Genomic DNA, 18048 nt, shown 5'->3' with positions numbered 1-18048 from the left:
GTCCATTTTAAGCAGACAAGGCCATGAAGGACTCTGGCCTTGATAATCAATACCCAATTACCAGGTTGATTGTTTAGAAAGTAACAGTACACTGATTTGGATTCTGCAGTCTATACTACAACCTGGTCAGAATTATTCACCTTAGTGTCAGCCAGAGATGATCTTCTTAATTCTCCAACATTTCAAGACCACCATATTTATGCTTTTACATATGTATTGTTGCATATGTAGATTACCTAGGAACAAGTTATTTACAGTTTTCTAAAATATATACATATTTTTAACTGCTATAAATGTGTTTGTTTTCCTGAGTGATGATAACTCCAAAAGCAGAGTTAATGTCCATTCGGTAAAATTTTCAGGTCTCAGTCATACTACCATGAAACTCAGAAATGTTTTTCTTTCATAGAGTTTGGTGCAGAAAGTCAAAGGTTTGCACGTGGTACTTTGGTTTTTGTTCCTCTACAAGTTATAGGTCATATTTCTTATGCTCTTGAGAATAGCTTCCATGTGAACAGCCTCCATTTCCTTACATAAGCAGATGAACACAACAAGCCTGTCTTTCTGAAAAGAGCCTAATTCTCAAAATATACATTACAGATAATATAATGCATGTATAGTTTCAAATTTAAATCTTAAAGTTTTCACTATTTTAATTAAGTAATATTTTATGGCTATCATATTTTTTCCTCAACAATAACTTCTTGTTATTTCAGAATCTTTATCATCATTATCTTAACACATACAGTCATTTGCCCAAAAATAATTTGTCAGTGTCCACTGACTTTATTATTTTGGATTTATAAATTTACCATGAATAATTTACAGTTGGATTAACAAAAATGAAGACTTAACAACTGGCTTTTCTTTTGCTAGATTATAGTATTTCAGTTTCCAAGGGAACACTAACAAAAGTGTATAAAGATTAATGGTATTTCCTACAGGTTTTATTGTTATGCTCATTAGGTAAAATTGGTCTGGATTTAATAATAAAAAGCACCATAAAATTCTCAGAGCAATAAAGTAAGAATATTTTTTTTTCCCTAAAACCAGAAGGTTTATTTCACTTGAGCAAGAATGATTAGACTATACATGACTGAACAGATGAAAAGTTTTACTATCGATAACACTTTCACATATTAACATTCATTACTAGAAAGTCTTTAGTATTACTTTCTTTAGGCATGCCCCACATTAGCTAAGCCTTACAGCATTGTAATGTCTTAAACAATAGTGTTTCATCAAACTAAAATCTTTGCAATCTGCTTAAAATTTAGAGAAATACAAGAAGCCGAGGTCTCCTTAAAACCATTTATGTACTCAACCTATAATAGACAGTTTTATGTCATTTAGGTTTTCAGTCTTTTTTCTCTCTGAGGTTCAACTTCCATGTTTCAGAATGTAGTGATATCTTCCCAGACATCTTGTCCCAAGGGCAGGCAGAATTTCAAAGTAGGTTCAGTCCCTCAATCTGAGTGTATCTATATTATTTGCAGCACATGTCTTAACAGATAAATAGGATTGACAACATATTTGAAATTACATTGGTAATGGCAATTCTCAGGAACAGGCAATGCACCCAATAAGCAAGCAGATCATCTGCACTGATTTTATCGACATGCATAATTCTACTTTTACATAAATGACTTGAGGGTCTTTCAGTGTGTGTAGGAAAGATCAGCTCAAGGCATAAACCCTTGAACATGATGCAAACCTGTATCTGAAGCACATAACTAAGCGGTGAAACAATGGAATGGGCTGCCACAGAAGCTGTGAATGTCCTATCCCTAGAAGTGTCCAAAGCTAGGCTGGATGGGGCTTTGAGCTGTCACATGTAGTGGAAGATGTCCCTGCCCATGGCAACATGGGGTTAAACTAAATTATGTTAATGTCCCTTCCAACTCAAACTGTTCTATGGTTCTATGAAAAGCATAGTGCTGAGCTTGCTTGGGCTCTCTCAGTCTGTCTCTGGATGAGTAAATTCAAGTTTACCAGGAACAGAATATGAGAATATAATAATTTACACAGATAAACTGCTAGTATATTCCCTGTGTTGTATTTGAACTGTTTCACCTAGCAGTCTTCCTGGACAATTCCAAGATATGCTTTGGTAGGTAAAGTATTCTAGGGATAATTTACAATAATAATTTATATTTAAATATATTATTATTATATTATAAATATAATTTATAATAATAGGCAGCTTGTGCACAACAAATACGGTTTGGAGTTTTCCAGCATAAATGTGAGTGAGTCTTCCCTTACTCTTGTAATTTCACTTACTCTTGTAATCCATGGACATTCCCAGTTTCATCTAATCTTCTTGACTAACCAAACTGCAGTGCTGGGACATCTTCAGGGGTCAGTCTCAGTTCACATGTGAACATGGCCTGCGGGTAAATGTGATGAGAAGGGAATCAGGACCTCAGAACGGACCTGGATCCATTTCTTGTCAGAAAAGACAAGTTTAAAGAAGTCACAGGGACACAAAGTAAATGATAATGGGTGTCACCTCACTGCTATTCAACCTTCCAGCCTTTCAGCTGATTCCTGCATCTCTCAATACATTTGGGAACTTATGATTTCTAGTAACTGGCAAATTACTAAAACAGGAATGCTTGTATAATACTTGTTTTTTTATAAGTTCTGCTCATGAATAATAATAAAAAAAAATCCTTCAAAGTGTCACCAGTGTCACAGAAGTACTACAGTAAATAAAATGCAAATTGTTTATTTCAAAGTTTTGAGTTTGCAAAGAAATATGATTTCAGTGACAAGTTGTTACTGAGTCTGGGAACACAAATAGTCTTTCCCCAAATCTAAAAATAATAGATAAGACTGAAATCCCTACTAATGCAGAGAATTGGTACAAGGCTTTTTAGCATTGTTCAGTTATGGAAGTCTCATTATGAAAATAACAATATCTGCTTCTCTATTTCCTCTCTACTATAAAGTGCTGCATAATGCCGCTACTTCTACAGAAGTTAACTGGCAAGTTAAAAATCAGAGGAGTGAGGCAAATGAGACAAGTTAAAGTTCACATGATATGGGATTCCATGGCCCAAAACACTTGCAAAATTCAAAATAGGCCTTTTGTGTGTGTCCTTCCTTCATGTAAATATTAAATGACAGAAACTTTGCGGGAGAGTTTCGGCTTTCTGAATGAGAGGAATTTTAACATCTCCAGCTTTAATTGTGTTTTACACACCAGGCTGACAAAATACTTGAATTAACAATGAAAGAAAAGCACTGTGATAAAACAGACCTGGTTTTCCATTTTTCATTACCCCTCTCATTTACTTATTTATTTATTTGCTAGGAGATTCCCATTAAACTTTATTCATAAAAGACAGACTGTCTCAAATACCTGGGCAAAAGGACATAATACTGAGCCTGATAGTAAGGCTGTCTGGCTAACTTCTGGAAGTAGCCCATGCAGACAGTAACTGCTAATATTAAAAGACAAATATGAAGGGATTACTCTGCACAAGCAGCAAAATTTTGCATTAAGCTCATTCAAAGCAATAAGTAGACCTCTTAATTTATAGCTTAGATAGATGGATATAAAAAACAGACTTGTGTGTAACATTTGCCAAACAAAACAAAATTCTGTTGAAGTTAACAATGTATTTAGAATTCTGCATTTTTGCATTTTCTCTTTTCTTAACACCAAGATCCCTTTAACACATTTTCCCCAGTAACAAGTTCTGAAGTTGTCTCCACTCTTTTAATCAACTTTGTAAATTATACCTGTTTATGCACACAAACATCCCCATCAAATAAGTTCCTCAGCATGAATGATTTATCCATCTCTGTCCTCCATTACTAGAACTAATGGCCAGTTATGAAACTGCAGTACAACCCAAAATAACTCTTCCCACCCCTCTCACAAACAGTCCTATGAACAATAACTAATTGCCAGTTGTCTCAACTTAATTAAATTCTCATCAGTTCTCATGCTGTACTACAAACTCTCCCAAGCTACAAGAGTCAGGAAAAGGCATTATTCAAGACTAAGTCCGAGTCAGTAAGGCTTGGTAACCACGCATGTGACTTCATGAAAAAAAACCAGAAAACTGAAAAAGGTGGTAGACTGACTTTATCCAGGCTTTTAAAGGTGAAAGTTCATGTAAGCCTAATTGTTCAAGCTGACAGCATTGTGTGCAGTGCTGCATCTAACATCGCTGGTGTAACTGGGGTTGACAGTAAGGTGGGAAACTGTAATTCTCCCAGCTGTTCTTAGAAATACACAGTTGCAGAACTGTAGAGTCTTTCTTCTTACTGGATGATTGTGTCATATTTTAATTTCAAGTGGAAAACTTTTTCAACAATCATTTATTCCTCTACAGGAGCTTCCCAAGTTTCTCGAGGACCTTGCTTCAACGGATGCTGATCTGCCTTGGAACAGGTCTAAGAATCGTTTCCCAAACATAAAGCCATGTACGTGTGTTCACTGACCAATTCCTCCGTTTTGCCCTTTACTTTCAATAGTGTAACAGATATTTGGAATGCAAGTGGTTTTGTGTTTGATCTGTCTTTGAAATAGCAGTACAATCATGTCCACATTATGAAATAATTTTCTGTCAAGTAATCCGTCTTTACTTTGTGGGGTTTTTTTTAAGACAGTTTTATTTGCAAGTAGCTTTCAACTTGCTCTCACAAGCTTTAATATGCAGGTGCAAGAAACTGTAGCCTCAATAGTTTCTTGGCTTTGTAATTCAAGCCATGTAGCAAATGCTTTAAAATTCTTCCTCATTGGTTTTTTTCCACCTTTAGTAAGAAGCAATTTTTTAAACATATAAAATCCACATGTTTGTGCATTCAGCTACCTCAGGAGTCTGGATATGCTTTCTTGTGGATATGTGTACATGTGCTACAAAGGTTCCACAGAAGATCAGAGTGGCTGTATGATAACTTATAAGCCCAGGCTAGATATTATCACAGGAGACAGGAGTCTGTCTCTCTATACTCAACACTGCTTCATTTTTCAGTTAATAAGACAAGAAATGTCATTATTATTTTAGGCATTAGCTGTGATGTGAGATGGAGTGCATGGCATTCCTGGGTTAATAATGCTACATTCTGTGCTATTAACTTTTCAGAGCAGCTGTTCCTGCAATCTACTGCCTTGTTCAAGACATATTCTAAGTTACATTCACTAAAAATGTATCTTTGTGGCAGATAATAAAACATAAACACATATGTTTCATAATTATTTAACTTTGGATTCTAATGTTCTTTACCAAGTTGAGGACCAAACACCAAAAATTCGGGTATTACACATATTTCTTGGATTTTGTAACTTCTGCATATGTACTGCGGGACCAAAACAGAAACCCTAACTTTTTTTTTTTTTCCCTTTTCTTTTTTTTTAATGACTTAACCTTATGTAAAAAAAGAGTAAAGCTATGCAGAAATGCCAGAATACGGGTTAGTGACCTGGGCAGCAAGTATATAGAAAAAAACCATCAGATCCCTGACCCTGTCCTCTGATTCATGCAGAAGCTGTGTGTGCTAGAACAGCATGGTTTGAAGTACACGGGCTCCTTTTAGGTACAGAATCCTCCCACACATACATCAAATTGGAGATTTTGGCTCATTCACCATTTAAATTAAAAAGTATTATATACAGCATGTCTGAAGCATTGAAGAAAGACCATAGAGTAATGGAAAAAGGTCAAATTACCTTTGTAATTAGTGTTCTACTCTTTCAAATATTGTTACTGTTAATAACAGTATTTTTGATTTCTTAGCACTCCAGGAACACTTTTTACATGTTTTGTGGTTTTTGAACCAATCTTTTAGTTAACTAGACTTTACTTCCATGATAGATAATAACAACAGAGTAAAGCTGATGCCTGATGCTGGTATTCCTGGATCTGACTACATTAATGCCAGCTATGTGTCTGTAAGTAGAAAGTCTCTCACATTTTTACTGTATTTGTTTTCTGGTACAAGAGTAAAAAGATAACTTGCAACAAAAAAAGGATTCTAATTTTTCTTTCATTCACTACAACCCTTGTTGCCATGACATTGTTCAAGTGACCCCTGTGGCAGTAAACATGACAAGTAGAAAATATACATATCCCATTTTCCTTGCTAAGCAATTATTTCCAGAATAATCAGAACTGTCCAGAAAATTTCTTTTTAGAAATTATCTCATACCATTATCATGAAAGGCAATAGTGGAACTCCCACTGAGGTCAATCGTTTAGATAGGTGTTATTTGGTCTCTTGATGCAGGAGTTAAAGTTTTTGTATATGAATAGGACAATGCAAAGACAACCTAACTAAAAACTTTCATAGAAATGGCTAACAGTTTTGGCATTCCCCTTATTATTTTGTGCAAATTATGATGGAGGAAAATGAAATTAGGCTTCTTGAAGAAGAAAGTAATGCTATTTTTTGTCCTCATCTTTCTTCACAGACTTCCCCTCTTTGTTATTGTGTGCTCAGTAAATTCTTCATATATATTTTAATCTCATTTTTGTCCCGTTGAAGCTCAAAGTGTGAATTATAGTTATGCCTCTAATCTCTTCCAGCAGTGGCTGGTGATCTTACATGAGGTCAAGACTTGATTTACATTAAATACTTTTTAAACACATAGCAAGACATGAAGAGTATAATCAGAACAGACGACACAAAGGAAAATAGAAATAGTTACTTGCAGGTAACTAAGAGACATTACAGAGAATAATCAGTAGAGCTGAGAGGATCTTCCTTTCTTATTAGAAAATGGTATTTATTCCCATCATGTCTTTGCTCTGAGAGTTAGCAGCCAGGAACAACCATGCCACTTGATACTGGGATTATACACAGATTGACTGAGAAGGAAAGCCGAGGCATCTTGGAGCATGGTCTAGTCTTTACTGTCACTGACAAGCCAAGTCCTAGGCAGGGAACACTAACAGCAGCTTCCAAAAAGCTGCAGCAAAAGCCAGCTACAGAGTGTTCCCTGCTGAGATTTTGCTTGTGTGCACATATGATGACCAGTCATCAGTGAATAGACAATTACAGTGTTATGGCTTCTCAAGGCTAAAGTTTTGCCCTTTATATGCTCTTACTTTCCATGTTTGTAGATGTATGAATATATAAATGCATATAGCTGTAAACATGCAATATGTATGTGTATTTACATACCTGATTACCTAGGCTTATTTACAAATGCATGCTTGTTAACAGAGGAAAATAGAAGTCTTGTACACATATTTTAACAAATAGGAACTCTGCTGCTGCTTTGACTTTCATTGGTTAAACGAAGTCAGTAACTGAATTGTAAGCTTTGCATCCCTGAATTATAGTTTCTCACCTCAGTCTTAAACTAAGGAGGATTAATGTAGTTTCCCACTGCCACCTGTTCTTTATATTATAGATGGAGTAAATAACAGGCAGCTGTGAATTATAGGGCTATAATTCCAACAAGAAGCTTTGCTGATGCTATAAACCACTGTGTCTGTTGTTTAGAGCAAAAAAGCAGAACACTGTGATATTATAAACTGCTAGTTCTACAGCATAAATTTATTACTATTATTGTTATTGTTGCTATTTTAGACTTTCTATAGTACATAATAGTTCCTGTAGGTGTATTTCTATGAGGAACCAGATCCATGTGAAACCACGCACTCAGAGCATCTGTAGATTTTTTCAATAAACTTCTTCTTCCAAAGTTTTACACCAATTTATAAATTAACCGAAGAGCAGAAACCAACACTAAAATAAGTCACCTTCAGTAGGTTTCTTGAAGGCCTTTCATCAGAGATCATTTATTTCAGTAAGTTTCAGCCCCAAGTTACAGCAGATCCCAGACAATCACCAAAGAACAAGGTCATTAGTGTGTGCATTACTTGCACTGGTTCTCAGACTGCTCCTTAGTTGTTTCCCTGGCTCCACTGCTCCTTAGAACTATTTAATTCTACTTTGTTGGCCACCTCTTGACCTAGTTCTTGGTAACTTCTGTCTGGATGTGCAGTAAGCATAATGTGAAGGCTTTGATTTTTTTAAATGGGAATTGATGACCTGATGTCCCTGTAATAGCTCTGCTAAATGCATTTCTATTGCCATGGCACTTCCCATACTTTAGTAGAGTATTGGTTCATAACTGGACTACACAAAAAAACCATTTCTTTCTTAGTTTTCTGAGGCAGCCTGCCATGCAGTGACTATCCAGGCATATGCCAATTCATTTAGTAAGTCTGACAAGGTTTTAGCCTTAGGCATGGCAGATACAGGCACAGCTATGAGTCACATGCAAACCCTTTTGTTTCCTTGCCAGCCATTATGTATTAAATATTTTCTCTTTCTTAGGGCTATTTATGTCCAAACGAGTTTATTGCAACTCAGGGACCATTACCAGGAACAGTGGGTGATTTCTGGAGAATGGTGTGGGAGACAAGAGCTAAAACGCTTGTGATGCTCACACAATGTTTTGAAAAAGGACGTGTAAGTTACCAGTGAACCGATTAAAAGCATCTGATGTAATTGGAAATTCTGTGTGCAGTTTCTGTCAAGATTATAACATGATAATTGTTAATTAATTAGTAATCATCTCCCTGCAGATAAGATGTCATCAGTACTGGCCAGAAGATAATAAACCAGTGACTGTGTTTGGGGATATAGTGATTACTAAATTGATGGAAGATATTCAAATAGACTGGACCATCAGAGATCTAAAAATTGAAAGGGTAAGCCAGCACTGGAAAGTGATTGAACAAAATTCATCTAACTCCCCAAAGAACATCAGATATGCTATATCCCACCCAACTGCTCCCTCAATATTCTTCTTTTAACCTTTTAGTGTATATGCATTTTACTTTCATTCATGTTTTATTTCCTGAGAATTTCTGTCACAAAGAGCTCAGATATTTGTCCAATAGGCTGTGGAAGGCCTACTAAGATTACTGAACTTCTGGTCTGGTGGGAGGTGAAGTGTCTACTTGGACACCTTGGTCTCTGTCCTAGAAAGGAATAATCCTAATCATTCTGGGATCAGACAAATAAATCCCTTTGAATGTATCCCTCTCAGATTAAAGGGCAAGATTCTCTGGTGCAGCTGTTTTGCTCTGTACCACCAGCCATTGGCCTCCACCCCCAGGAGATTCACCCAATATGAGAATCATCGGTATTACTCCTACTCTTTGTGCTGGGAAGGAGGAGTAGGGGTGCAGCAGAGATCTCCACTTTTGTCATGACCCACTAGTTTTCACCCTTTGGAAAAAGCATAACCCAGCATTAAGTCGGAACAGCAGGCGTGCTTAAAAACAGTCTGGGAATAAAGACCCAAAATTAATTCAGCTTTCTTCTGCACTCCCAGCATTGATCTGTGTTGTAAGTAGTGCAGCCAGATCCTAGGACCTGAACTTGGCTGTCCTAATGCAGACAATACCATCCTGTGGCATGTGCATGTGACAAAGGGCACACAGCAGGTAGGGGCTGGTCTCAGCAGTCGCCCCACGGGCATATGTTGTGCACACAGTACAGAGAAACTGAACATTTTTTCAGCTAAAAATAGAACACAGAGAAACAAGACTGGGAAAAGGACTATTTAGAATAAAAGTGAATGCCAGTGAAATGCCAAGTCACTTGTGTTAAGGAGGGTGAGGCTGAAAAGAAGATAATCTGAATTGAGTGGGTGATCCATTCACTGTAGCTGAACTACCCTGCTCAAGAAGCTATGCCCTTTGTAAGCATGTCACTAAATGTGCTGTATTGTTGGCTTTGAGGTTGTACAATTGTAATATGAAAGAAGTGATTGATTCAAAAGAACTTAAAAAAAAGAAAAACTGGTTCATTACACAACGGTTGACTGAATTGTGGTACTCCTTGCTGCAGGATATTGTGAATGCTAAAACTTAGAGGAATTCAAAAAATTTGCATAAATTAGTAGAAGATAATACTGATAAGTACTATTAAATTTCTATTTACTGTCCCTCACTGAGGCAGTTCAGAAGTCACAAATGATTAAGAATGGAAAGGATATTCTGCAGAACTACAGATTCATTGTTGTCATGTTTTATAATGTTCCCTAATATTTGTTCTTGACCACTGTTGGAAACAGCATATTGATGTAGACAGGCCTTTGACATGATACTGTTTCATTTTTACATCCTTCAAAAGTAGTCTGGGTATCAGATTATAACCTCTTTTTTGAGGATACTTCTGCTCTTATTGAGAGAGCATGAAAGAAAATATATCTGTGTTTACCACTGTATGTGTGCTTGCCTTTACCATATAGGATCAGTCTTAGAGTGGTTGCTTTTTCCTGAACAAATTTGTCATTCCAGCTCACTAAACATCTAAATGAGCCATAGAAATGTCAACTTGCAATCCACAAATTACAGATATAATCACTGAAGTCAAATGAAGAGTCACTACTGAAGTCACTAATACTTTCTGAAAGATGAACTTGATGCCATCACCAAAAAACCTGCCAGAAGTTCTGTGAACAAAAAATTATCCCTTCATGCCAGTAATCTTATAATTATTATGCTATTCTAACTTTACTTTTTTTACATGAGGTTACGGAGAAGGTTGCATGTACCTTACAGAACCTTCTGTAGCATTTCTTCTGTAAAAACTGCATTATTATGTATTTTTCAGCATGGAGACTGCATGATGGTACGGCAGTGTAACTTTACTTCTTGGCCAGAACATGGAGTCCCTGAAACTACTGCACCAATTATCCATTTTGTAAAACTTATCCGTGCAAGTCGAGCACATGATAACACACCAATGGTGGTTCACTGCAGGTAAGCGTATTCACCAAATCATCGTTTGGTAGTTTCGAATTGTAAGTGCATAATAATGCACAGGAAAGTTGCCAGAACAGCCATGAAGACTGAGTGCACAGATTTGGTTCTAGTATGGACAGCAGTGAAGGTTTCTCTAGCAGTCCTTCTTACTCCTTTCTAGAAGGTAAAATGCCAATGCCTGTTCTTCCATTTATGGAAATCCATTGGGGTGATGCCAGGGAAATAATTGCTCCAACAATTACCATAAAGTACTGCTGGATATTTCTCCATTTTCCTCTTTAATCATAAGAAGAGGAATAGCAAATCACATGTGTTCATTTAAATCACTTCTATTATAAATAGAACTCTTCTTAAAAAGTATTAGAAATATATTTAAAATGTACACGTCACATACCATAAGGAAGAAACTACTTGAAGCCACAGAGAATGACAAATAGAAATAAGGGGTTTCATAGGCCAGATTTCAAACCTGAATGCCGATAAAGAGCTAAAACCTATATTTAGGCTCTTAAGTAAATGGTCTAGTGGTTAGAGGTGTTCAGATGTCATAGTTTCCAGTGATTTCATTAATATCCTTAAACTTCTGTTTTGAAGAGTAAATGTGTGTGGGGAGGCCTATGTCTTACGGAGACCAATGAGTGTGTTTGCATTTTTTGTGCAGTTCCCACTGAGTGAGAGGGCATGCTCCATAAAAGGGATCTGAACCTATGTCTGCTGCTGAGTCTTTGCCTCTTTCTCACTTGGTGAGAGTCTGGAAATAAGTGGCAGGAAAAGATGGCTTTGATGTTACAAATCTTTTCCCAAACGATTTTATCATGTATCAGTCCTTTTTATTTGTCCTCAGCATCCCATGGGTACCACTCACAAAGGATAGTAAAGCCTTATTTAATATTGTTGTCTCTGATGAACATTTGCCTCTGCTGCAAGGGCCAGAGAGGCTACAACAGGAGAGAACAATATGCTCTTCATGGTTTCAGGACACTTATACTCTGTGGGGTCTCTCTGCAAGGAACCCTACATTCTTTTCGGAAGGGAGATGTGTAAAGGGGCCAGCATGGGCCTGATACTCCACTTGTGCTCAAATTCCTGATGGCTATATTATCATATCCAGAAAACTCATTATTTTTTGCTCACTAGATATCTCAAGCTCAAGAGTTCTGCTATGTATCTCTTCATTATCCACAGTGATACATCCTGAATTTATTACACCAATTGCTGAGAAGTCTGATGATCATTTGGAAATGATCCTATTCATTATAAAACCTTGAAATAAAACACTACCTGTCAGTGTGTCTTGAATACTCATCCTCCTTTTAAAAGTATTTTCTTTTAAATTTTTTGCTAGATGCCATGTTGTGGAATCTCAAATACCAAAAGTATCACAGAATCCCTGTGTGATTTCACAAAATCTTGTGATTTTTTTTCCTCTCAATTAATGAACTTCAGAAAACTCACAGAAAAGCTATAGGATCTTTTATCCTGCTCAAACAGGTTTGGGTCTTATGAACATACAAATGAGTAATATCTCATTTATCTGATGAAAATGAGAAATTGAAAATGATGAAAATGTGAAATCAAAATTAGAAACTGGCTCAAATCCAGATTTCACTTGATCCAATTCAGAAAGGAATTCACAAGATTTAAATACTGAAAAAAAGATTTAGGTTTTGCTTCAAAAGTTTTTCTTTTACGATAAACAATTTATCCAGAATATTCTAAGAAAATGATGAAAGCATTAACAAAAAAGCTTGATTTTATCTTTTTTATCATGTTTGCAGTGCTGGTGTTGGAAGAACAGGTGTTTATATTGCACTTGACCATTTAACTCAACATGTAAATGACCATGATTTTGTGGATATCTATGGACTTGTAGCTGAGCTAAGAAGTGAAAGAATGTGTATGGTACAAAATCTGGTAAGATTTATCTATCCTGTTCTCCTGTTGTTAAAAAATTAGTCATTTCTTTGTGTGATCTACAAAACAAGACTAGAAAGCTCATAATAATCAGCTGTATAATACATTTTCTACCAAATCCTGCTTTTATTCATTCCAAGCATTGTGGAAATACATTGTCTGTATCCACCGAAGTACACTTAGCCAGCAGTTTTGACAAGTTCTGAAAAGAGTGCTATTTATTTTTAAACCTAAATAATGATTTCTGTCTCTAAGAAACTTTATTTCAAGTTTTGGGTGCTGAACAATTGTTAGATTAAAAATGGATTCACTCATTCACTATTTAATTTGACTTTATTTATTACTTTACTGTATTTTTTTTTCTGTGTATGTATATGTGGCACAGTCCACCAAACTTTAAAATATTCATTTGCCTTTGGACTCATCATTGATTCCTTGATTCTTTTTCAATTACTTGAAATGAAAAAGTACATAATTCATCCATAGTACATATGGATGAATTTGATCACAGATTCCAAACTGTTCAAAAGCAATGGTGGGTTTTGGGTCTAAAAAAGTACATTTCTGACAGACTTATTTTGTATGGAGATAAGTCAGTGATGATCTGCTGGCAAAGAAGACTTCCTTTTGCTGTATCTGGAATTCTGAGTATATGTAAAGGAATAATAGAAGAATTTAAAGCTGATCCTAAATGCCCAGTGGGTCACACCCCAGGAGCAGGATGACCCGAGGTGTGACTAGAGCACTTGCTCTATGGCTCTTTGGCTGTCAGTCTGTGCTCTGAGGAGACAAGGACGAGAGGGAGGTCTTTGTCATGGGATAATAGAGGATTTATTGCTCTGGGGAATCTCGGGGGCAAAGGACAGAAAATGCGAGCGTGCAACAGCTGAAATAGGGAGGCGGTTCAAAGGGAGGGTACAAAGCATCAGCTAATCAGAGATATCCTGGGGAGGGTGAAAGGCAGGGTTCACAAAATCATTGTCCAATGAGGGAGGTAGGGGGGGAAAGCTGGTCACATGGACTAATCAAGCGTCAAAGTTTAGGGTATTTCCAAAGTGGAATTCCAAGCATGTGGTTGACCTAAGGTAGGATTGACAGGGGACTCAGGGCAGATTGACAACATGGGGTGGGAGGGTATAATTTGGACCAAACCATCAACCTGGGCAATAACAGAACATACCATTAACAAGAAACACATTGAATATGCAGAAAGTGTGTCAGAATACACAAAGCAGTTAACCCTTCAGAAAATTTTATGGGACCCTCTGGTGATATTCTGACATGATGTGTCTTGTAAGCTGCAGTCTAGATTTTTCCTTTTGAAGTCTTGATGCAGCTAAACAATTGCCAGTACTTTCTTGTGACGATGAATTCTGTGAATACTTCTTGGTTCTTGTTTTACATTTTTGTCTAGAAGTAGAATAGAAATAAATCAAACGCTGGAAGGCAATTTAATGGGAGCACTCCCAAAATAAAATCTTAAAACAGTCAAACATTTGATAACATCATCACATGTTTTAAAATATGCATTATTTTTATGTATCTCTTCACTTGAATGTTTTGGCAGGGGCTAGGAAAAGGTGTGCCAAAATGCAATACAAGATGATGGTGTCAGAGTTCAGATTTCCTAACAAATCAAGTATCCATCTGTATGCTAGATGCAAAATTCTGAGATAGCCTGTTCTCTGTCCAGGTCATTTCTACTCATATTTGCAAGACTACAAAAGTCAGATCAGCAACAAAACTTGCCCAAAGGGAATCAGTCTTGTAAAGTTTTATGGTGGATTCAAAAGTCAAGCTATTTTGAGAGTTCTGTTATAAAACACTGTCAAGTTACCTATTAATCAGATTTTATGTGAGCAGCACAGAAGATATAAAAGAGGAGCAATTCCTTCCCAGAACTCAGTATAGAAATCCCTCAGTCAGACTGTCTGTAACATCTATGAGTAAAATAAATAAAATCTGATTGCTCTCAGACCTGTATTTTGCTAGTTTATAGCTTCAAAATAATGTTCCTTTTGCTAACAGAGTCATGATCTGTTATTATAACCAATTAATGAGAATAGTTAAGATTGTCATTCTGACTGGGAAAATATTAAGTTACATATAAATTACCCAGATAGCCTCCTTCACTCTCCCCTGGCAAACCCAGAAAGATTTTCATTGCTACATCATCAGAAGTAGCTGTATGAGTGCAAGAGACCACAGAGCTTTCAGAGTCTACATTCTGAACTAGAATAACCAATCTAAACTCTACTGAAATTTAAGACCTTCATTCTAGAAATCCATATTTATTCAGCAGACATGTCAAAGTTTATCTTCTTGTCAAGTACAAGGGCTAGTTTGAAGTAATGTCATGCTATTATTTCAGTAATAAAGTTATTGAAAAGTGTAATGGTGCTGCATGCTTCAGGGGAAAATCTGTGAAAAGCTGTTTTAATTGCCCACAGTTCTGGAGCTGTGACAGTAAAACTTATCCATGTAAGCAAATTTCTCTCATACATCTGAGACTCTTGAATTGCAAATTGATGGAAGTTCTGAAACAAAATAGCAATTATTGGGCCAAAAAAGTGCATAAATATTTTTACCTGTGCAAAAGTCAAATCTAAGAGTATGATTTTGGTGCCAAGTGGTTCCAAATCCATCTCAGCAAGGTTCTGGGCAACATGTTCTAGCTGACCCAGCTTGAACAGTGGGTAGTTGCAGCAGGTGGTCTCAAGGGGTCTCTTTCAATCTGAATGTACCTGGCTTATTTTCTGCATCTACATATACAATACTTCAATGTGAATATATGCTTAATTCATTTATTGTATTTCTGTCTATTTTCATTTCTTTATTTCATTCTCACATTACCTTATTTTGTTTTCCTCTTTTCAGACTTTATGCCCTTGAAAGTGTCAAATTAATTTCAGTTGCCCACTCTTCGTGCTATCATGTGTTAAAAGTGAGGCTACAGCTTGAGGAGTATGACTCAAAATACTAGGTTAATTTGCTGCTAGCACTGGTGCAAGCTCCTGGAACATATAGGTTTAGATTTACTTGAACTTCTGCATTTGAGTGCACCCTGCTGGTTTTCTCTGTGGTAGAAAGAGGAAAATTTTCTTATCTAGATATTACATTCATATGATTCAGTTTCTTCAGTCTGCATCTCGTGGCAAAATGTCTTTTCATAGAACAAACATTCACAGAAAATTGTGAAGTAACCTATTAATTTCAGTAATGATTAGTCTAATTTCATATATCTTACTGTTCATAAGGATTAAAATGTTTTGACAAATTTAAAGCATTATGTTTCATAATAATTGAAATCAGATCAGGCATATATGATATAATCACAAAAGTACTGAGACTGCTGAGTTAAACTGCAGTTACTTTGAGATTTTCTAGGTGTGTATAGAAAAAGTAAAAAGGTTTTTTGGTATTACAAGTACATTTTTCTTCTAATAAAGCATCTTTGAATTCACATTTACAGGCACAATATATATTTTTACATCAATGTGTATTGGATCTCTTGACAACCAAGGGAAGTAGTCAGCCCTTGTGTTTTGTAAATTATTCAGCACTGCAAAAGATGGACTCTCTGGATGCCATGGAAGGTAAGGAGATACAGACTGTGTCAAAATTACTTTTTCACAGCAGGTGCAATGACTTGTCCAGATAAGAAGCAGAAAAAAAGTCTTTGGACATGCATTTTTTGCTTCAAAATATAAATACCTAGCCTTTTGCTGCGCTATATTCCCCCTCACAGTAATGGTTATTGCTCAAGCTTTCCCCACATTTTTCCATGCAAGATCTTTTAAATTAAGTGAAAAACAGCTATCTGCCATTTGTTACTATTTGTTTACAAGGTAGGTTAATTTAATGCATCTGTTTCTTCTGCAGGTGATGTGGAGCTTGAATGGGAAGAAACAACCATGTAAATACTAGGAGGAAATACTACAGCAAAGCAGATTTTGAAACTCAAAGTCATATTTTTCTAAGCACAGGGGCCAAAGTGAATTCCCCTATTTTGTCGATTAAAAGAAACACAGATGATTGAGAATCTTTTTTTCTATCAATGTGCCTTCATAAATAAGTGGAAGTATCCTATTCAGAACATGGAGCAATAATGATTTGGAGTACTTTTGCACAGACTGCACTTCTGGTGTTGTATAAATAGTGCATTCAGAATGTATTTAAAGTGTATTTGAACACATTCCTTTTTTCCAAACTATCTTTGTAAAAGAAAAATGAGCCAAATAGGATGTAAAAAATTCATATTTCCATTGAACCTATTTTGGTGTGAATTTGCTGTGTTCTGTGTGTTTTGGTTTTAAGTAAAAGCTAAGGTTTCTTTACTCATTCTTGATAGATTGGCTTCAATGTTGTCAATTCTTGCAGATTAATTGCAAGACCATCATAATGATCTTTACCAAAGTGTATGTTCTTGTGTTTTGAATATTTTTTTAACAAGTGGTAGTACATCAGCTTATGATCCTGAACAGCTGAAGAGTCACCTTCTGACATGGGGAGGATTATTCAGCTTTTACACAGCACACAGTAGCTCTTCAGGGACACTTGGGGCTTTTTAAACTATTTTATAATCAGCAGGTTGGGTTTTTTTTTAAATACATAATGATGATTGCACATGTTCAGAGCAGAAAAAAAAAGTGTTTTACATTCCTGCTACTTTTTCAAGCAGATAAAACAAAGTAAACCTATAAATCTATTACCTGTTACAATGAATGGTAGATTGACTTATGTAATAGAATGTTTAGAATTCATTCACTTTTCTTGTATATAACACTATTCAGCATTTTGAAAAGTTGCTCAAAATTTAATATCAATGTATTTTATAACACAGTTGTCAAGTGAAAATTTTTAGCACCTTCCTCGGGTTTGGCAGATCACTTCAGACACTGCAAATAATGGGAGCTGAAGTCCAGAGATAATAATCTAGAGATTTATAAAAAGAAAACATCTTCCACTCCTGATGGTGATGATGGTGATGATTATTGGAAATAGATCTAAAACAGGAATGAGAGAAGTAGGAAGCTTCTGAGAGAAAAGCAAAAATTAGTAGAGTAGGAAGACTAGAGAAATAATGAAACTGTGTGCCCTGGTTTTAAATGGAAGTGACAGTATTCAATTTATATTATTGGGTGGAAGGGTTGATTGCTAAATTTTTTTCAGGTAAAAAAATATAAGAGACTTTGGAACTGCCATCTTATATTGTGTTTAGACAGAAGAAATCAAAGCTGTCAGTTTAAGGCATCAAGCTCATGGAATTCAGACAAAACTCTTTTGAACTTTGAAATATGTATGTTCTTGTGTGTGCACACTCTGAACAGAACAGCCAATGAACAAAAATTTCCATTTCTTCACTGTAGCTTTCAGACAGAAAATG

The 18048-nt window shown here is 36.0% G+C and overlaps 1 protein-coding gene across 1 annotated transcript in view; it reads left to right on the top strand.

Moving 5' to 3' along the window:
- PTPRQ (protein tyrosine phosphatase receptor type Q) overlaps positions 1-17474 on the top strand; it is a 100373-nt gene extending 82899 nt beyond the window's left edge. Inside the window, exons 38-45 of the mRNA XM_058863363.1 lie at positions 4350-4440; positions 5832-5908; positions 8305-8439; positions 8556-8681; positions 10597-10745; positions 12527-12662; positions 16135-16258; positions 16545-17474. Of these exons, the coding sequence (XP_058719346.1) occupies positions 4350-4440; positions 5832-5908; positions 8305-8439; positions 8556-8681; positions 10597-10745; positions 12527-12662; positions 16135-16258; positions 16545-16582 (876 nt within the window). The 3' untranslated portion in view covers positions 16583-17474. The remainder of the gene's footprint in view (positions 1-4349; positions 4441-5831; positions 5909-8304; positions 8440-8555; positions 8682-10596; positions 10746-12526; positions 12663-16134; positions 16259-16544) is intronic.
- Positions 17475-18048: the final 574 nt, after the last annotated feature.

Source organism: Poecile atricapillus, chromosome W (assembly GCF_030490865.1).
Source record: "Poecile atricapillus isolate bPoeAtr1 chromosome W, bPoeAtr1.hap1, whole genome shotgun sequence".
Lineage (NCBI taxonomy): Eukaryota > Metazoa > Chordata > Aves > Passeriformes > Paridae > Poecile > Poecile atricapillus.
This window is presented reverse-complemented; position numbering and strand designations above follow the sequence as displayed.